Source organism: Mobula birostris, chromosome 3 (genome assembly GCF_030028105.1).
Source record: "Mobula birostris isolate sMobBir1 chromosome 3, sMobBir1.hap1, whole genome shotgun sequence".
Lineage (NCBI taxonomy): Eukaryota > Metazoa > Chordata > Chondrichthyes > Myliobatiformes > Myliobatidae > Mobula > Mobula birostris.
Window position 1 is genome coordinate 190,180,697 of NC_092372.1, and position 21,626 is coordinate 190,202,322.

Consider the following 21,626-nt stretch of genomic DNA (forward strand, 5'->3'; position numbering starts at 1 on the left):
GGGTTCAATGTAGCTGGATGGTGGGATTTTATACGATCTAATACCAGCCTCTCAAAGCACTTCATGATTGTTGAAGTCAGGGCCACTGGTAATCGTTTAGACCAGTTACCGTCATTCTCTTGGGCACTAGAGAATGCAGGAACAGTGGACTGCTTTAACGAGGTGTTAAAGATAACCGTAAAGACTTCTGTTAGCTGGACCTCACCATCCTTCAGCAACCAACCAGGTATGTTGAATGGCCCCACTGCTTAGTGTGGGTTTATCTGGCTATGATCTTCCTCAACTTGGCAGTGGCCAGACAGGGTGCCTGTTCCTCAGGAAGAGAGGAGGTTTTCCTCAGTGTCACATCATTCAATGCGTCAAACCATGCATAGGTGGCATTCGGCCTGTCAGGAAGGAAGGCGTTGCTGTTGTTGACACACAGGGTGGAATATTTATGGTTTATATACCTCGCCATATGCACCACCTGTCCTTGGTGTCTGTGAAAAACCATCCTGTCCCCCGATTTGAAGGCAGCCTCCTGATCCCTAAGCAGTGCACGAACCTCTGTAGTTAGCCATAGATTCTGCTTTTCCCTGGCAGTGTGTTTAATCATGGTAACATCCTCAATGCATTTCCATATATAGCCAGTCACCGATCTCACATATTCATCAATGTTGACATGATGATCCTGGGTGGCCGCCTCCCTGAACTTGCTGCAGTCCGTGCTTTCCAAACAGTCCTGCAGCGCGAAGGTGGCACCTTCTAGCCAGGTCCGCATCTCCCTGTCAACTGGTTTGACTTATTTAACCACTGGTCTGTATGCAAGGATTAGCAAAATGGATATGTGGTCTGAGTATCCAATTGCAGAGGGAGGTACAGAGCTCCTGGTTTTGATACTTGGGCAATCAGCTTGCCAAGCATCTTCATTTCATCCACCTTAACAGCTAGAATCGCCTGGTGGTCAGCCATTTTAATTTCATTTTCCATTCCCACACTAACATATCTGTCCATGGCCTCCTCTTCTGCCAAGTTGAGGCAAGATGCAGATTAGAGGAATGACGCCTCATATTCCATCTTAGCAGTCTCCAGAGTGACTGCATCAGTATCAATTTCTCTAATATGGTATCCACTGCCCTCTGTCCTCCCCCCTCCCCTCCACCTTTTCCCTTATTCTTTAGGCCCCTATATTCCTTCTCTTTCCCCTCCCCTGCCCTCACGACTTGTCCACCACCTTCCCTTCCTTCCCTTTGTTCTCCTCCTTCTTCCCTTTATTCCATGGTGTACTATTCTTTCCTCTCAGGTTCCATATTGTTCAGCCCTTTGCCTCTTCTACTGATCACTTCCTAGCTTCTCGCATCATTCCCTCTTCCCCCTGTCACTTGGATTCACCTATTACCTGCTAACTCATGCCCTGCCCTTTTGTTCTGCCTTCTACCCTGTTTCTTTCCAGTCCTCATGAACGGTCTCAGGCTAAGACATTGACTGTTAGCTTCTCTCTCGCCATATGTGGTGCCTGATCTATTGAGCTACTCCGGCATTTTTTGTGTTACACATGTACTGAGTCAGAGTAATACAGTAGGAAAACAGGCCCTTTGGCCCAACTGGTCTGGGCTGACCACAGTATCCTCCTTGCTAGTCCCAGTTTGCCTGTGTTTGGCCCATAACCCTCCAAACCCTTCCCTTGCCCATACCTATCTAAATGCTTCTTAAATGTCGCAATTATAGCTGCCTCAACCACTTCCTCTGGCAACTCCTTCCAGGTACTTCTCAGGATCCCTTTAAATCTCTCCCCTCTTGTATCTGCACTGTCTGTTTTAGAACTCTTCAGCTCTAGGGAAAAGACCATCACCAACATACCCCTTATGATTTTATAAACTTCTGAGTTCATCCCTCATTCTCCTGCATTCCAAGGAATAAAAATCCATTGTGGCCAACCTCTTCCTATAACTCAGGCCTTCTAGTCCAGCAGCATCCTAGAAAATCTCTTCTTCACCCTCTCCAGCTTGGCCTTGTCTTTCCTATAACTGGGGGACCAAAGCTCTACACGACACTCCCAAGTGTGGTCTCACCACTGACTTGTATAACTGCAACATAATTACTCCTGAACTCGAAGCCCTGACTGACGAAGACCGGCATGCAAAATACCTTCTCCACCGCGCTGTCTACTTGTGTGGCTGCTTTCAGTGCTGGTCCCTGTGTTGGACAACATTGGTCACTACCCTGCTATTCACTGTATAGGTTCTATCCTGGTTTGACTGTCCAAAATACATCACTTCACACTTACTTCAGTTGAAATCCTTTTGTAATTAACTACATTCAACTGCAGTAATTATATCTGTTAGAAACATTGCCAATCCCTTCACTTTGCTTATTTTCCTCTCATTTTTGAAGATCTTATAATACAAAGTATTTCACTTCATAGTTGAGTTTTAAAAGCAGGAAATAGAAGTAGTGAAATCCTATCAGAGGATATGAAGTTTTGATTTCTATAAATAATTTTTCAACTTTCTTATACATGACATCATTTTGTAGCCAGGACTTGGACACATCTGTTTCCTGCTTTCAGTCTTTTTGAAAATGGTGTTTTATGATGTGTTTTTTTTTTAAGAAAAAGAGAAGCTTGGCAAATGATTTGTGCAGAAGTGAAACTGCTGTGTAGCACAGATCATTTATGTGGAACCACTGCCTCTAGAGACCAAAAGAGCTCAAAATAGAAATGCTTTAAATGTGTGATGAAGCTGAGTTTGTCCTTTTTGAAATTGCATTTGAATCCACGTGATAAAAATGGAAAATGTTAACCAGGCTTGCTTTGTATAAAGAATATTAAACTAGTAATAGAAGTGTGTGTTGACTTGGCTGGGGTGGGGAGGAAGTACTTGTTTATTATCGCTGTTGGCAGGATTTTTTTTTCATTCTCCACCCTTCTGCCCCAAGTCCAAATTTCAAAACGTTGATGACTTTTATAACCACTTGTTTACCGAAGTACCATGTATATAAAATTTGGTGTTGAGTAAAATTACAGATCAAACTATGTTATGGGATAGATTCTAAGTTGTTACTCGTCTTTAGTGTTTAACATTGAATCGTAGAACTAATATCTTGAACTAAATTTTTCTTTGTTCTCTCCAGAGATGCTGCCTGATCTGCTGAGTGTTTTAGGCATTTTTATTCTTAATATTTGAAATTTTTAACATCTGAAGTAAATCCAATTTTTATACACCTCAATTGTTTAGCTGACCATTTTAATGTAAAATTCAGTTATTAGGTCTAGTTAATCATAACAGATGAATTCCTGCAAATTCTCTCATAAAATAAAGGTGACTGTTAGCCGAGCAAACGTTAACTAACCAAATTTTGATTGGGATCATTATCAGACATTTGTTGTCTAAGAGGTTTGTAGTTTTCTGGCTTAGAAAACTCATCAAACCTCCTTAGAAAACTCATCAAACCTCTGTTTGCAGGTTGTCAGATATTTGTTTGTCACTTGTCGGCAGCAGGCTGTTAATTCATGCCTTTATAACTGACTTGGTTCAAGAATATTAAACCCATATATGCAGACTTGCCCTGATAATTGTAATGAATTTGTTGTGTTATATTAACGTGTGTTTATTGATTTCATTTAATTTTGGCGTAACAGTACGTGTCATTTATTTTTCACAGGATGTGGAAATACTAGCATTTATTGACCATTCCTACTTGCCCCTGAACTGGGAAAGATTATATTGGTCTGTAGTCACAGTGGAGGATACTTGAATAAATAAATTAGGAGGGAAAATATAGGGGAGTGGCATAAGAAATGATCACTGTTTACACAATTAAGGAAAATCTCAGAGCATTTTATCAGTATAAGAGAAAGTTCCATCTGTTGTTTCCTGCCCACTTTCCCAGTTGATTTCCATTCTGTTGAAATGTTCTTTACTGACCAATTTTAGTATACTTAGTTGTTAAGAGCACAAAGTTGGAATTAAAAGAGAAGCAGATGTCAGTAAATATTGTGAAAGATTGGGTATGAGTAAAGCTGCAAAAACAGAACTGCAGGTGTAGAACTCTGGAGTCACATAAGAGAAACTTGATTATTGTGATTTGAGAATTTTCAGTGAAAGAATAGACAAATTGGATGTCAAAATAACTTGTTTTAAAATAAAGTCAAGTGATTGTCCAGATTAAAGGCTCAACAAACTGCTGCTGCAACATATCCGAATTTTTTTTTCAATCCAATGGATAAGTGAGGTTTTTCGAATGTTGTTTTTATAATGTAGTAATTGCTCCCCCTGGAGGAAATTAAATATTTTGAAATGCAGAAAAGATTTTAATGAAACATCCTATGAATGTGGTTGATCTTCTAGACACAGGAAAGATGTTTTTAATAATGAAGCTCCATTAGCAATTAACTTAGTAATGAAAATAGAGAATATAAAATGTGACAGAGCCATAAAGATGTTTATGAATTTGGATTTTTAGATATAGTAGAAAATGTTTATCTTAGTGGTTTAAATGTTAAATATCCTACTTTTACTGGTTTCTTCCCACCCATCCCAAATTGCAAGTACATTTCAAAGAGGTTAGTCCTATCTACAGAATCCAGATGAAATGAGCAGATACAAATATGTTAACTGTAAATATCTATCTGATCACTTTACTCACCAAATAAATAGTTTCTATGATGTAGTGTGGATTTTAGCTGTTGCTAGATCGCTTATTTGAAAAAAAAAGTGTTAACTTAAAACCATTGATTAAAGTACTGTTTTTGTTTTTACTGTTTTTTAGTCGAGGCAAATGAAGTAGTGAAACTGAGAACCATAACACAGGAACCAGCAGATGTGAAATTAGAAGATGTGAAACCAGAATCTGTAATCTTCCAAAAGACAGAGTTACTAAGCACTAATGTCCACAATGGGCTTCCGGATCCCCAGCCTGCTCTAAAACCAGGGACTGGAGAGAAAGAAAAGGATGTAATGGTTCATAACATACAACAACTTGCAATGAATGGTGAAATAGGTGATTCAAAGCAATTGTGTTATTTAGTGCATTATGAACAATGACCAAGCATGTTTCAAATAAGTAATAGCCATTATTACAAAGGTTTGTTTACTGCAGTAAGAAAGCTTTTGTTCTGACATTTGAATTCTCAACATTAAAGTGATTAAAGAGAAGAGAAATATTTTTGATTATATAGTAATATAGACATTTTGTTGGCTTTTTACAAGGAATACATTTTAAGATTTGAATCTGTTTTAGACAAAGAAATTTAATGTACTTCCTCAATCATGAAAGCATTAAAATCCTCAGGAGAGATCCATTCACTTTTATATTTATCTCTAAATTGTCTATTTTTGTTAATAATGGCTACTGGATAAATAATGCTAACCTAAAACAGATGTTCACTTGTTTCTGACACATGCTTCTAGAATATAATTTACATTTATTTTGAAATGGATTTTTAATCATTGATATGCTAACACTGGAAAGTATAAACTTGAGTAAGCTGTTTAGCTTGATAATGAAGGAAATCCATATGGATTAGCTACCTCAGGCCTGTGTCAAGAGTCCTTTTTTATGCCATGGACCAGTACTATTAAGTAAGGGGTCTGTGGACCCCAGGTTGGGAAACCGTGCTCTAGACAAACTGAGCGTTATAATCAACAGGCATGAAACATTGAACCCTGATGCTTTCCCCATCATTTTGGAGGATTTTAACCAGGCCAACTTGAAAAAGTCTCTAAATAATTATCGCCAACATATCACTTGTGGAACCAGAGGAGCCAACACACTGGACCACTATTATAGTACCATTGACAATGCTTGCCGTGCCATCCCATGGGCACACTTTGGAAAGTCTGATCTCCTGGCTGTACTTCTACTCTCTGAGTATAGGCAGAGACTGGAGACCACAACACCAGTAGTGAAGACCAAGAAGGTAAGGTCAAGGGTGATGGAGGAGTACTTACATGACTGTTTTGAGTCAGTGGACTGGACATTATTCAGGGATTCATTTTCAAGTCTGAATGAATACACTACAGTTGTCCCTGACTTCATTAATACCTGTGTGGATAAATGTGTGCCTTTGTGAACTTACTGTACATACCCAATCAAAAGCCGTGGACGTACCAGGAGATCCATGGTCTACTGAGGCTAGACCTATGGCATTCAAGTCTGGTGATTAAGGACTATATAAGAAGGCCAGGTATGACTTATGGAGGGCTATCTCAAGAGCAAATTAACAATTCCAATTGAGGTTAGAGGTGAAATCGGATGCATGTCAACTCTGGCAGAGTTTGCAAGACATTACTTTCTACAAAGCGAAAACCAATAGCGTGAATGGCAGTGATGTTTCACTCCCTGAGGAGCGCAACATCTTTTATGCTTGCTTTGAAAGGGAGAATAAAACTACAGCTATGAGGATTCCTGCAGCATCCAGTGACCTTGTGCTCTCTGTCTCATCAGAACATCTTTTAAGAGGTTGAAATCTGACAAGGTGACAGGCTCGCGTGGAGTACCTGATAGAACTCTGAAAACGTGTGCCAAACAACTGGCAGGTGTGTTCAAAGACATTTTCAATCTCTCATTGCTGCAATTGGAAGTTCCCAGCTACTTCAGTAATCATACCATGTCCAAGAAGAGCTGAATGAGCTGCCTTAACGACTATCATCCAGTAGCACTTGCATTTATGGTAATGACGTGCTCCAAGAGGTTGGTTATGGCTAGAATCAACTCCTACCTAAGCAAGGACTTGGACTCACTGCAATTCGCCTACCACTACAATAAGTCTATAGCAGATGCAATCTCATTGGCTCTTCAGGTTGTTTTGGATCACCTGGACAGTACTAATTCTTGCGTCATGCTGTTGTTTATTGACTACAGCTCAGCGTTAAACACATCATTCCTACAGTTCTATTGCAAAAGCTGCAAAACATGGGCCCCTGTATCTCCTGCTGCAGATAGATCCTCGACTTCCTCACTGGAAGACCAGTGTGTGCGGATCGGAAGTAACATCTCTACTTCGCTAATAATCAACACTGGCACACCTCAAAGATGTATGCTTAGTCCACTGCTCTACTCTCTCTACGTCCATGACTGTGTGGCTAGGCACAGCTTAAACGCCATCTATATATTTGCTGCTGACATAACTGTTGTTGGCAAAATTTCAGATGGTGACAAGAAGGCATAGAGGAGCGAGATAGAGCAGCTGTTTGAGTGGCATCGCAGCAAAATCTTTGCACTCAACATTAGTAAGACCAAAGAGCTGATTGTGGACTTTGGAAAGGGTAAGACAAGGAAACACACACCGGTCCTCATCGAGGGATCGGAAGTGGAAAGTCTGAGCAATTTCAAATCCCTGGGTGTAATATCTCAGGATCTATCCTGCACCAACATAGCGATTCAATTACAAAGAAGGCATGACAGCGGCCATATTTCCTTGGGAGTTTGTGGAGATTTGGTATGTCACCAAAGACACTTGCAAATTTCTACAGGTGTACCATGGAAAGCATTCTAACTGGCTGCATTACCATCAGCTATGGAAAGGAGTCACTGCACAGGATCAAAATAAGCTGCAGAAAGATGTAAACTCAGTCAGCACTAGCCTCCCCAGCATCCAGGACGTCTTTAAGGAGCAATGCCTCAGAAAGGTGGCATTCATCATTAAGGACGCTGATCATCCGAGACATGCCCTCTTCTCATTACTACCAACAGGGAGGAGGTACAGATTCTTCCCGTCTGCCATCAGATATCTGAATGGACATTAATCCCAAGAACACTACCTCACTTTTATTTTCTCTTTTTGCTCTACATATTTAATTTATATATTTATATATTTACAGTAATTTACAGTTTTTATTATGATTTACAATGTACTGCTGCCACACAACAAATTTCATGACATATGCCAGTGATATTAAACCTGATTCTGATTCTGATAACTAGGAGATACATCCTACTAGCATAATTAAAACCCAAGTTTTAAGTGAATGCCAGCTTGCTAGTAATTTTATAGAGGCTCATAGTGTTCAGTTTGTTGAATGAACTTACCTCAGCTAAATAAGTTATTTTGGAACAAACCTCTTTCATTATCAATGCTATGTTGTTTATATGTTCTCCAATAACTTTTTAAAGAATGCTTAGAATTCTTAGTTTTGCCATTTCTACTAAAATTTCCTGTCTGTCCTTCAAGTGCATTCCATAAACCCATTGTGTAGTTGTATATTTCATGATAAAACATATTGAGTTCAGTTGGTCCACCATTTTGATGTTTTGATTTGTGTCTGCTACTGTTTGGATCCTTGAGCTGCACTTTGAAAATTTTATAAGCTTTCCTCCTTGATTGACCTTGACAATTTATGCAGTATGTAAATACAGTTGCCTCCACTTGCCTATTTAAAACTTGCTTTAAATGCAGGTTGCCATACAAAACATCACAACCAAGCTAGAGGCCAGTGAGAAATACCATTAGTACCTCTAAAGTTTCAAGTACAAAGGTTTGAACTTTTTCTGAATCTGTATTTCTGGACAGGAAATGTACAAAACAGTCAGCTGCTTGCTGCTCTCCATCTCCTAACTATATTACCATCTTTAATTACTCAGCAATCTGCTTCGATTTGTTTTCATCCTTTGTTTCTAGTGTATTGCCTTTTACAATTTCCCTGCTGCCTTTGCATTTGTGTACTAAAATCTAAACACATTCTAAATATTCATTCTCCCACATCCTTGACATCATTAATTTCTTTACTTCATTTGGTTTCCTTCTGTCCTTTTCCCCCTTATAATCCACGTTACTTTAATGTCCTTGGATCCTTCTTGCACTGACTTCCTCACGCCTCAATTCTGTTGGTGTTTTACAATAACGGCCTAGACTTTAAGTGGATAAAAGAAACAAGTAGAATTAACCACATAATATATTGATGGAACATTCTTTAAGTTTATCTTCCAATGCGTAAGAAAAATTTACTGTGCAGTGCATTTTGATTCAAAGAAATTATTAATGTATAAATTGCTTTACCTTAAAAATAACAGATTTATTTTTAAATGTCAATGAAAATAATTGTTTCTTATTTTAAAAATGTCTATTTTTAAAAAGATTATCTTTCAGTTTTAGTTGATGACTTAAATACCTTACAATTTTGGACAAAACATTAAACATTTTACTTAAGCACAAAAATAGCCGTTTTAGTTTCACACCTGTTTCTCTGCAACCAGGGGTAAATATGAAGTGGGTGCAGATAGATGATTGACATATATTTATGTGGGGTGTATTTAATAATGTGCTCCTCTAAAATTAAAACTTTCCCTAATGTATTTTATAATTTCCCCTTACCTATTCTCATTTCTTTTCAACAATTACAATTTAGTCTGCCTTTATCTCAACATCAACTGCACTCATTCTCTCCGAAGTGTACTGATAGAATCGGATAAACACTCTCATTACACCTGAACCAGTCACTTCCTTGCTTTTACCACATCATGTAAATTTGTAAATTACCACAACTTGTAAAGGTCTGTGATTCTGGATGTATTTGTTTTGATCTTTTTTTCCTGTTTTGTCACCTTGAAAGGATTTGTATATTGGAACAATGTTTGCTATTAATTATATCAATAGTTGAAAGTATCACTTGGAGGTTATCAGCTGTATCTACCCATTTCCTTTGGCCTTTTTTTCCAGTCTGAAAAGAAGCTATTCCTTGTTAATACAACTCCTTTTAAGCATGGTATGTGGCACAGCAGAAGTTTGCCAGCATCAAGGACAGTGCAGCCTATAATTACCACCCCTTTGACCTCTTTGAACATTCACTCTCTCCTACTGGTTCACAGTGGTTTCAGTATATACCATCTACAAAATGTACTGCGGTTATTCATCTGAACTCCTCCATCAGCATGTCTCTGACAGGTAACAAAAATGATGAAGGCAGCAGGTTCATGAATTCACAACCACTTGTGGTTTCCCTTTCGAAAGGCTACATAAGTACATATTGTCAATGCATTCCTCTCAATAGCTCTTGCTGTTATCTTATCACAAAATGGAGTCATTGCTGGTTGTATTCCTAAAAAAAAATGTGGAAACCCCAGCAGAAATTTTGTAAGAGATTAACTGTGATTAAAATGATGAATGCCCATTATCTCCTCAAAAACATACATCTATCAAAGGAATTTGGGGTTACAAGATTGCCTTTAATAAATCTCTTCCCACTTTCCTTCAGTAATCTGTGTAGTTAAATAACTATTCATTTTGACTCTGATTCTTGCTTCTGCTGGTTTCCTCAACTCAGACTAAAATTAACTGACCTTAATTTGCAGTGTTATTGCTAGTGTTTGGTAAGTCTTACTGACATACATTTCTTGTCTAATCTCAATGACATTATATTTTATTGGTGTTAATCATATTTCATTTGTCCTTCTATTACAGATGGTCTAGAAAGCCAAGATGGTGAGCATGCAGGAACTCAGCACCTCGCTAGTGATTCAGATAGTGAGGTTTATTGTGATTCAATGGAACAGCTGGGAGCTGATGAGGTAAATCACAATATATTGAACATGGATAAAGCCTTGCCACTATATATTGTATTGCTTTTTATGTGGAATGTTGTCCATGCAATAAAGTATAATCCAAAATGAAATGAAGTTGTGTTAATTGAGATAATGAATATATTTCGACACTAGCCAGATACTATTGCAGCCATTAAAATAAGAACAGAGTATTAAGGACATAAAATGTTTGACCTGTTATTGACTTTGTAACTTTATTTGAAGTTACAAGGTCATTTGATAGTTAGAAATTTGCAGCTTACTTTTGAAGCAGATAATTTGGCCTTAAGTACTTTCATATGAATTTGGAGCTGAGTATGCACTGGTGTAGGGCTCCGGACTCAGGGTTGATGTAGTTCCTACAATTCTACTCCCTGGGGATTTCATCATAGTGTTTGGGGAGGCGGGCGGGGGGGGGTGGGTGTTGGAATTTGTGTCTGTGGAAATGCAGGAGGCCGCAGCTACTGGAATCTGAAGGATCAAATGATCTGGTGGAGGAACTCAGTGTAGCTGGTACTTGAGTGATTTGAGTTCCTCCAATGGATTGTTTGTTCAGAGTCCGGCATTAAGTTTTGTGACATGGCTTCCACTGTGCTCCTCCTGGTCTTTGTGCATAATGGTCTTTTCAAGAGTATTCTAAGGATCCTCGAGGACTACTGGCAGGTATCCAGGGAAACAGTGTGATGAGCTGCAAGGTGGGACATAAGCAAGAATGCATGGGCAATGAGTTTAGCCCAGTGGCTCAGATATTCTGCATCACTGATTTGAAACAAAAAAACTACACATGGTTCAGTTATATTCTGTGAGGAAGGAAATTCATCATTCCGTGATCTGGCCCACATGTGACCACAGATCAACAGTAATATAAAATGGGAAATAAAGTTTATGTATTAATATTTTGTTTTTGTTTAAGTTGCAGTATCATATCACCTAGATCATGAATATTATAGAAGTAATGTAGGGTTTGGTTTTACTTTTTTAGATTTTGGGAACTGACTGCACTGTCAGTAATGATTTTAACAGTTCTCAGATGATCTCAGAGTTTGAACACAGTCAGCTGTTAAGCAATCAAAGTAGTTGCAAATCAGAATTGGAATGTTCTATAAAGTCTCATCGGAATTCTGGGATAATAAGGCCACCAGATTTGGGAAAAGGTGGTGTTACCCATGGTGGTGAAGAAACAAAATCAAGTGGAAGCGGTCCTCAGAAAGACAAAGTAATCAGCAAAAGACCAGAGTTTCATATGCCCAGGAGAGGTCAGGGTATGTTTTTCATTTACTTGATGTGTTTCCCCAAAAATGTCACAAGGTTTTAACTTTCTTGAGGGACTGTGTGTTTTGTTTCTGTAATGTGTTTTTTTTACTCCTTGCAAAACTTTACTGCTCTTGCATATTTCCCCACTGTTTCAAGATAATGACCAATTGCAAAGGATTTCTCAACTAATATATAGTCGTGTTCCATTGTGTGAATAAATAATATCTGGAGATCAAACATGAGAATGAAATAGCCCTCACCATTTTCATGAAACAATTTTCATGAAAAATTCTTGGTTACATCCATTTAGTATCTCTTTAGCTTTTAAATACTGTGTATCTGGGAACTGCAGTGTTATAACTATAGCAAAAGAAATGGCTAAGAAGCACCATTAGCAAACAATTGGGAAGAGGAAGTTAAACTACGGGAAGATGGATCATGGAACTTTTATCAGGAGCTTCATAGTTGTAGAAAGGCATCCTATGTCGTGTCAAGGAATTTTTTTTGATCAGCAAATCTGCTAATGATACTGAGATTAGGGATGTAGTGGGCAGCGAGGAAAGCTATCAGTGATTGCAGCAGGATTTGGACCAGCTGGTAAAATGGGCTGAAAAATGGAAGATGGAATTTAATACAGGTACGTTTGTCCTCCCAAAGTGCAACCAGGGTAGGTCTTACACAGTGAGCAGTAGGACACTCAGGAATATGGTAGAACAGAGGGATCTGGGAATACAGATCCATAATTCCTTGAAAATGGTGTCATAGCTAGATAGGGTCATAAAGAGAGGTTTTGGCACATTGGCCTTCATAAGTCAAAGTATTGAATACAGGATGTTTTGTTGAAGTTGTATGAGTTATAGGTGAGGCCTAATTTGGAGTATTGTGTGCAGTTTTGGTCACTGGAAAGATGTCAATAAGATTGAAAGAGTACAGAGAAAATTCACAAGGATGTTGCCCAGAGTTACAGGGAAATGTTGAAAAGGTTAGGATTTTATTCTCTAGTGTAGGAGAATGAGGACAGATTTGATAGAAGTATACAAAATTGAGAGATGTAGATCGAATAAATGTAAGCAGGCTTCTTCCATTGAGGCTGGATGAGACTACTGGAGGTCATGTTAAGAGTGAAAGATGAAATGTTTAAGGGGAACATGAGGGGAAACCTCACTGAGAGGGTTGTGAAAATGTGAAGTGAGCTGCTAGCAGTGGTGGTGGATGCAGGTTTGATTTCAACAACTAAAAGAAATTTGAATAGCTACATAGATGGGTGGGGGTATGGAGGGCTAGGCAGATTAGTTCGGCCTGTACTAGGTGGACCAAATAACCTATTTCTGTGCTGTAGTGTTCTATGACTCTATCACAAAATAATTCCAATGACTACGCTTCTTAAATGTTGCATTTCTACCTACCTCAACCACTTCCTTTAATAGTTCATTCCAAGTATGCACTACCTTCTGTGTAAAGAAGTTACATTTTCAAGTTTCTTCTATCTGCACCTTCTAGTTTATACTCCCCAATCCTAGTGACTATGACAATACCTCTCGTGATTTTGTACACTTCTTTGAGGTCACCTCTCACTGTCATACACTACATCTAGCGTGACCACCTTCTCCAATAACTCAGGCCTTCAAGTCCAGGTAGCATCATTGTAAATCTCTTTGGCCCCCTCTGCTGTTTGAAAATGTGTTTTGATTACACAATACTCAAAGGAAAGTTTACATATTGACAAAATGCATATCTTGAAGATTGAATTTGCATTTCCTGTAAATTCAAGAGATTTAGTAACCATTGGTCTTGCTTGAAAATTTGGTGTGATGGCTCTGTTTCATTGCAAAGATTTGTCTGATATTACTTTTTATATTGCAGGTAACAGGATTCAACAGTCTGCAGAGGGTTTTCAGCCTGGACAGCTGGGAAATGGTGGTGATGAAGAGCGAAGTGGGTCAGAGCAGATACAGAAAGGCAATGTAAATGAACAGATTGCAATAGCAGTCATCAGGCTGCAGGAAGATATGCAGAGTGTGCTGGAACGACTTCATATCTTGGAAACAGCAGCTGCTACTCGGGTAAGAATTATTCATAGTTAACATAAGTGACAGCAATAGTACCCAATGTGCTGTGCTAGTCATATGTCTACAATTCATGATTTTGGGTAAGATCACATGATGCAGCCCTAGGGTGGTTCGTACTATATTCTGATGAACTAAGGAATAGTTCATGAAATAAGGCACATGAATTTGCATCATCATGTTTTCCCAATCTTTACTAGCTTACAGTGAAATGTGGAAATGTCTTTTTCTATATAGAATAGGTGGAAAAAATTGGCAAATTACGATTACAGTGGTGGCAGAAGCCGCAACGTTTGGGGAGAAATATAAAAGTTACTGAAAATACTCACAAGGAAAGGAAAGGCAAGAGAATTCCTTTGAATATTAACTGATATGGGCATAATTTCACAGAAATTAGTAGTGGAATGTTTATTTGCGCAAGTTTTACTTATTTTTCACTAACATAAGAAATAGGAGCAGGAGTCGGGCATCTTGCCTGTCGAGCCTGCTCTGCCATTCAATAAGATCATGGCTGATCTGGCCATGGACTCATCTTCACCTCCTTGCCTTTTCCCCATAACTCTTAATTCCCCTACTGTGCAAAAATTTGTCCAACAGTGTCTTAAATTTGAGGTTTTATTGCAGGCCAAGTCAGAAAATGCCCAGTGTGATTCAGCCCATTATGGACGTGTTAAGGTAATTGTTGCAAATGCATTTCAAATAATTTTAATGAGCAAATTTTGAAATAGCTCTGATAAATTTGTAATTTTTCTGACTACAGAATCCGTTTGTCTCAGGACATGTTTTCATAAGCAAGAAGAATAATGACCGTCAGTGATTAATTTTTATTTACATTTTAAATTTGCTTTAAATTTTGTAGCAAGACACTAAATGTGGTTAAATTGATTATTTAAAGTTTGGGTGTTGTCTATAATTTTAAATTGCATCTGTTTTAGGAAATAAAGTGCTGAAACTCTATTGCGCTTTTAAAAAAACTTTTCTTTAATCTAGGGTTCAACTTGGTGGCCCTTTGATGTGTCTGGCCCTACTATAGCATTTGCAGTTCTTTGGCCTTTTATTGTGCAACTCTTGGTACATTTTTATTTTCAAAGGAGGAAGAGGTAATTTAATCTGAGTTCATTTGATCCATGCTTGCCGTACAAATAATTGCAAGTGTAATGAACTTTTCTTGTTTTGTGTTCTCTGTTACAGAAAACTGAAATAGGCATTTACTTGGGATTGCAAAGATTATCTTTAAGACTACAGACTCGTGGAATTAGACAAAATAGGTGTCTGTCAAGATGGTTTCCAATTATGCATTCAGCAGTATTTAATCTTCATTTTGCTTTAATACTACCATGAATGCATACTATACATAACCAAAATCTTTGGTACTACTGTACTTGAACCAAATAATTCATTGTGGATGAATTTAATAATTATATTGATTTTTTAATTGTGACATAGTAAACACTATCTGTCTAACTGCTTGAGGTATAATTAAAATGGATTTTAGGTGGAAACCTGACAATTTATTTTCTTCCCTTTTTCAATGTTTGTCACTAGAAGTCAGTTGTTTTAGTGTACCATATCTGATTCTGTGATTCATATCATTAAGGAATTAGTGTAAAATCATTGAAGAATGGCAACTTGTCTCAGTGACCAGGCCAATATACCCTCAACCAACTCCCCCAAAAAATTTACCTGATCCTTTCAATTGGCGTTTGTGAGAGATGATGTGCACACATTGTCAGCATCACTGCAATTCATAAACTCCACTGCTCATAAAGCAACTTTGGACATACTGAGATGTGATCCAACATAATACGTTCGTTGCTTTGTATGATCAGTTTCTCTCAGATCAAAAATAGCTGCCAGATGAGCAGTAATGTTGATCTAGATTTTTTGTGATCAAACGGAGTAGTTTGACACATTGATCAATTTATTTGAATGATGTGTCGGATATGTTTTCTGGAAATTGTGATTTTGTTCAACACAAAGCCATATGTGGTAAGTATAGCACATGCATAATGGCAGTGAAATTTGATAAAGTGGAGATCTACTGAGGAGATGGTGTTTACATGTCCTTTCTAATGCATGTAACTTTATTTGTCAACTGTGAAGTCTAGTCGCATCATTGCTGTTAATAGTTGTACAAGTTATAGATTATGAAACCAAGTGCAATATTTTTCAATTTCATTGTGTTTAAAAAATACATTGTAAAATAGTTAACAAATTTAGTACATATTTTAAAATGACTTGCGATAACCAATTTATTAAAGCACACTTAATATTAAAACATTTTTATGATTACTAAGAGTTTGGCCACTATCTTGGTACCCTGTTTAAGATAACAATTAAGCATGAAAAGTCATAGCTATAGCTTGAAGCACAATAAAAAATATTTTTATCATGAGCCACAATTTGGCTGGAAATACTGTTTCTTTTTTTTTCAAAGCTACCGCGTAGGGTTTATCCCTATTATACCAGTTGTGGAAACATTTAGCTGTTCTAACATAATCAGTGTGATGAAATAATTTAACTTAATTGCTATGCAAAAATTTGAGGTAGGGAGTGATTTAAAAGAATTTCAACATGTTAACAATCTTAATTTAGTTGCAGGGAGCAGGAACCAGAATAATTTGGCTTCTGTAAAGGTAACTGGAATTAGGTGAACTATAAATAAACTTGAATTCAAAAGTATAACCATGTATGTCTTACAGTGATAGAATGGTGGCAGTCCACACTCTGATTTGGTCATGGTTTTTAACAATATAGGAAGCAGACACAAAAACATTGCCATTGTAGGACTGAAAGTGGATTGTTTTCTTAGTGGAGAGATTACATTCATTAATCAGGGATAGAATCTTGGGAGAAGTGTAGATTTTGAGACTATGATGTTGGGCTGTAAAGCAATCTGATGATGCAGCTTTGAGAGTATCAGTAGAAGCATGAAAGCAGTAAAATTGAGGTAGTGACTTCAAATTGTTCCCAATGAATAATTACAGATGAGAAAATGAGACTCCTTAACAACTCAAAAGTTATTTGTGTAGGAATGTGTAAATTAGTTCAGAGAGGATGATACCTGGCTACAACTGTTTTGGGAAATAGAGAAATATGGCTGATCTGATTGTAAACTCAATTCTGCATTCCAGTTTACCCTTAGAAACCCTTCATTCTGTTAATCAAAATTCTGTCTACCTCTGCTTTAGTATTTAAACAATCTGCTACTACTATTTTTGAGGGAGAGTTCTGTTGGTGTGTAGAATTAAAATTGAAGGTTGACCCATTAAAGAAATGTGAAGTGAAATTTGTTCTAAATTACCACACATGAAGAAATAGTCTCTACACCTCTACCCAGTCAAGATTCTTTAGTTAGTTATTAGTCTAACTTGTCCACACTTTCATTGAGACAATAAGCTCACTCCAGATATTAGTCAGTTAAACCTACACTGCTTCCATTTTATAAATATCTATCCTTTATCAAGGACAGATGGAGACGGTCACTTGTAGAGTTTTAAGTGCCAGTTTTAAAAAGCCAGAAGGCTTGTCAGGACTTTCTGCTATTCGTGATATATTTGGGTTATTAGGTACTTTTGCCAATAAAAAGTTAGGTTTGAGCAGAGCAGCCATTGTGTGAGTGGGGAACTGAGGCTGACTCAAGAGACTTCTGCAAGGAGTGGTGGAGGTTAGGCACTCGTCCTTGTCAAGTTTCTCTTTCTTTTAGTGTACAGTTCATTCAGGAGAATGAGGTGGTGATAGATAAGAGCTACAGGGCAGTAATCACACAAATTGCAGGGGGCAGATAGCACAGCATACCTTATAACCCTCAATAACAACTGGTTACTTCTTGTGGGGGGGGGGGGAGGAGGAGGAATCCATCCGATTGAATCTAGTAATAGGTTAGGCAAACTAGTGCTGGCTAATGTACAAACGTTTGTAATTATGCTTGGTTATAACAAATGTGGCATTTATTAAATCTAATGTATGTTTAAAGCATTAGTAAAAATCTAGTAGTGAACTGACTCAATTGTTGAGGACCTTTAACATGTTTATAAATGTCCTTGAAAGAATTTCTCATTTTCTTCTTCCACTCCTGTCATTTGAACATTTTTTAAAAAATCAAAAATATATATCCAGTTCATTCCATAGCATACAGCAAGAACAAAGTACTCTAGTGGCAGAACTATGGGTGGAAAGGTAAATGTTCAAACAACATTTGCATTTCAAGTTTGCTCCTCTATTACAGAAATCCTAGTAACACCCACCAGTTTTGTTTATTTAAAATCACCACATAGATTACATAATCTAATATTAAACAAAGTGCATTGAAATAGAATGTTGTGTGCTGTCAAAACATATGATATATTTGATTATGCAGGTTTTTCAGTAATTGGGGAAAAGCAGTTGCTAACCTGCAAGTTGTTAATTGAGTTAATTGGACATGGAGTATTCAAGCATACATTTTATGATCTCTACAGGCTAATGGGCACCATCCAGAAACTTTGAAAAAAGGTTTCTTTAAAGCAGCTAACAAGACAAAAAAAATCATTTAGAATGTAGAAATTAGCAGCTTTAATTCTGATTTAAGAAGCCCCCGACCAATTCATGGAGCAGTTTACTCCATCCTTTATCATTTATTCAGAGGGATTACTGATAGGTGACCATGACCTGTAAATAACTGTCTCTTGACAATTTCAATTTCACCAGAGGCACAAGCAAGTAAAAACATACATACATTTAGGACATACCCATACAAACAAAATGAAAATCAACTACATTGTTGTATTTAAAAGTAGCAACATTTTGGTTGTCAGACCCATAGGAATAAAGTGCATTTAGCAAGATCAGGGGGAGGTGGCTGGTTTGGAAGGAAGACTTCTAATTGGGGAGAAACTTTAGGGAAGAATTGTATGTCTTGCAGTTTAACCTGGTTTGCAATAATCAAAGTTACAAAATTCTATGGAAATTGCTTTGAATAAATGTTAAGGAATAAACTGAAAAAACAAATCAACGGAAATATCAACTAGTATTAAACAAATTTTTAAACAATGAAAAATTCTGGATAATTATGAAAATTTAAATGATAAATGCAATAAGAAACTTTCCTATTATTGAATCAATACAATTACTTAAATACTGAGTTTAGCACTTGTTTGAATGTACAGTACATTTCTGTCTCAATCCAACATGTTATCTAATTTCAGCCAATTTTTACAAACTGAATCCTGAAACTGTAAGGTGTTGAGCATTATTCCTGGCTTCAAAATATGTAGTATCTGTTTCATCATCAGGCTGTGGTACAAAGGGCATTGTGTAATTCTGCAAATTGTCCCAGTCCACATTGTGGAAAAGAGGATGCTTCTTAAGTTCTGAAAGAAAATTAAAAAGAAAAGTTGTCACTTTGTCCAAATCCTTATCTAACAATGTTAGCAACAGGATATAGCTCACTACCAATTAGGGAGATAATAAATTTTTAGTAACACATACAAAATGCTGGAGGAACTCAGCAGGTCAGGCAGCTTCTTGAAAGGAATAGAGTCAACGTTCTGGGCCGAGACCCTTCATCAGATGATACATTTTCCAGGGAGGCCCACATACCATTAACTTAATAAGTAAGAAAAATAGTTTTAGGAGGAAATGCTATGAAGAGGTATTGTCACATCCCTTCCTATCAGGAACATTTGATGTGGGAGCTATTCACTAGAAAAGGTATAAAGCCACTTTGAAAATAGTAATAGAGCAGAGTCACCATGGACATACTCAGAAACCAAATCTGACAAATCTGTTAGTTTTTATTTTTGAGGTTGTAAGAATAGATAAGGATAAAACCCATTGCAATTTTCTAAGTGGATTATGTTGGATTTCTCTACCCAAGATTCTGAGGTCAACAAATTTTTCTATATTAATTGAATCAAAGGGTGACAAATGTTATTTCTTTGTTCAAGATGTAATCTATGTTCTAAAGATCATCGGTTTAAAACAGCAAAGGTGTCAAAAATAAAAGATCAGCTATTGAGTGGCTATGTGGCTTAAACTTTCATTTTTTAAAAATGTTGTTCTAACCAATCAACTGTTCATTGTCTAGAAATCTTAAGTAGTATAGATCAAATCACAAAAACATTACGGGTTTTACCTAATTTGGTGAATGCAAGTTTGGAAAGTTCAAGGTTTTCTCAGTTTCTAAAAAGAACTTACTGTACAACAATATCCTACTGATGGCTTTGGGATTTCTTGTGAGATTTGGTTTTTATGTTCAGAAAAAGCTGATGCATGATGTAGACTATAAGTAATGTTAAGTAGAGTTACTTTCACTGCATCTTTGACAGCAAAATCTGCACAATTGTTTAAAAAAAATTCAGCACCACAGACATCCAATAAATGCTCCAACTGGGGCTTTCAAGTTATCTATTTCAACTAATTTCCCAATTTATAACAGACAATCTAAACAGCATCTGTCCCACATCAAAATTACTCCCCTTCCTCAAATTTGCCCTGCAAGTGTAAACAGACAATACCATGAGAGAAACAATGAGGGAACCCAAATAAGGATATTTACGGGCACCGCAGTAGCGTAGTGGTTAGCGCAATGCTATTACAGCTCAGGGTGGAGTTCAGAGTTCAACCTCAGGGTCCTCTGAGGAGTTTAAGTCCTCCCTGTGGAATGCGTAGGCTTTCTCTGGGTGCTCTGGTTTCCTCCCACAGTCCAATGACGTAGCAGTTAGTAGGTCATTATAAATTGCCCCACAATTAGGCTAGGCAGGGGATAAAAATTGGGGGTTACTGGGCAGCACAATTCAAAGGGCTGATTCTACACAATCTCTAAATAAAATAAACAAAAATGTCCTCATTAACCAGATAGGAGGATTAATATTGGCACAATAGAGAGAAGATGTAACTAGAGTGGGTGAAATTTATGTCCAATCAGAACCAAAATAAGACTTTAGAAGTGGGGCATAATCACAAATTAAAACACAGGCCATTGGTGACCTAGAAATTACAGGGAGCGCTATGAGATCTTTGGAATTCTCCATGGACAAGATAATATGCCATTCATGGTAGAAATAAACAGATTTATGGACTCTGTGGAAAAGCAGTGTATAGGAGTTTGGAGAAAAGGTGGATCATCCACAATCTAACTGAATGGTGGAAAATGATTGAGGGGACAGGGACACATGCTCCTATTTCTTGTGTTCAAGCCAATAGGTGCTATTACCTTTAATGTAACTTTGATACAAAACTTGTTCAAGTTTTCAAATTAACCATCTCATTTCAGATATGATTTCTTAAAATATAACGTGATTGACATTAGAACCAAAGACACCTCAACTGTCCCAGTGCCTTCAAATTCAAACCTTTTAATCCAGGTCTTTTGAAACACTCAATGGTCAGTAGAATCTCAATTGCATTTTGGGAATCTTTAGACAACTGTTCTTCACCTTCTGGCCAAGGTATATCTAGAAATAAAAGGCCATGATTAGCAATTCATGTAGTGCCCTTTAATATAGTAACACTTGTAGATGCACTTCACTTGGGTATTAACAAACAACATTATAAAAAGCCACACAAATAGTCAGCCAAGACAGAAGAGGTAGGTTTTAAGTAGTGTTGTACAAAAGGAAAGGATGGACTGGTGTGGTGTGTTGTGACGGGAAACACAGAAAATCAGAAATGTGCAAGAGGCTAAATTGGAGGAGCAGAGAGATACTAGAGAATTGTAGGTCTGGAGTACTTTATGGGAAAGGAAGGGGGAAAATGAATGATCCACCTGAAAACAAGGATGAGAATTTTTTAATTGAGTGGTGGCTTGGCTTGGAGCCAAATGGAACA

The 21,626-nt window shown here is 37.4% G+C and overlaps 2 protein-coding genes across 3 annotated transcripts in view; one reads left to right on the top strand and one right to left on the bottom strand.

Moving 5' to 3' along the window:
- acbd5a (acyl-CoA binding domain containing 5a) overlaps positions 1 to 16,574 on the top strand; it is a 73,608-nt gene extending 57,034 nt beyond the window's left edge. For both annotated transcript variants that reach the window (XM_072253874.1, XM_072253875.1), the window contains 7 exons: positions 4,750 to 4,980; positions 10,379 to 10,485; positions 11,480 to 11,759; positions 13,615 to 13,814; positions 14,442 to 14,492; positions 14,808 to 14,917; positions 15,009 to 16,574. In XM_072253874.1, coding sequence (XP_072109975.1) covers positions 4,750 to 4,980; positions 10,379 to 10,485; positions 11,480 to 11,759; positions 13,615 to 13,814; positions 14,442 to 14,492; positions 14,808 to 14,917; positions 15,009 to 15,021 — 992 coding nt within the window. In that variant the 3' untranslated portion in view covers positions 15,022 to 16,574. The remainder of the gene's footprint in view (positions 1 to 4,749; positions 4,981 to 10,378; positions 10,486 to 11,479; positions 11,760 to 13,614; positions 13,815 to 14,441; positions 14,493 to 14,807; positions 14,918 to 15,008) is intronic.
- The window catches only part of mastl (microtubule associated serine/threonine kinase-like), a 50,629-nt gene continuing 45,010 nt past the window's right edge, over positions 16,008 to 21,626 (bottom strand). The window contains exons 11-12 of the mRNA XM_072253876.1: positions 21,152 to 21,253; positions 16,008 to 19,168 (exon numbers count right to left, since the gene is read on the bottom strand). Of these exons, the coding sequence (XP_072109977.1) occupies positions 19,011 to 19,168; positions 21,152 to 21,253 (260 nt within the window). The 3' untranslated portion in view covers positions 16,008 to 19,010. The remainder of the gene's footprint in view (positions 19,169 to 21,151; positions 21,254 to 21,626) is intronic.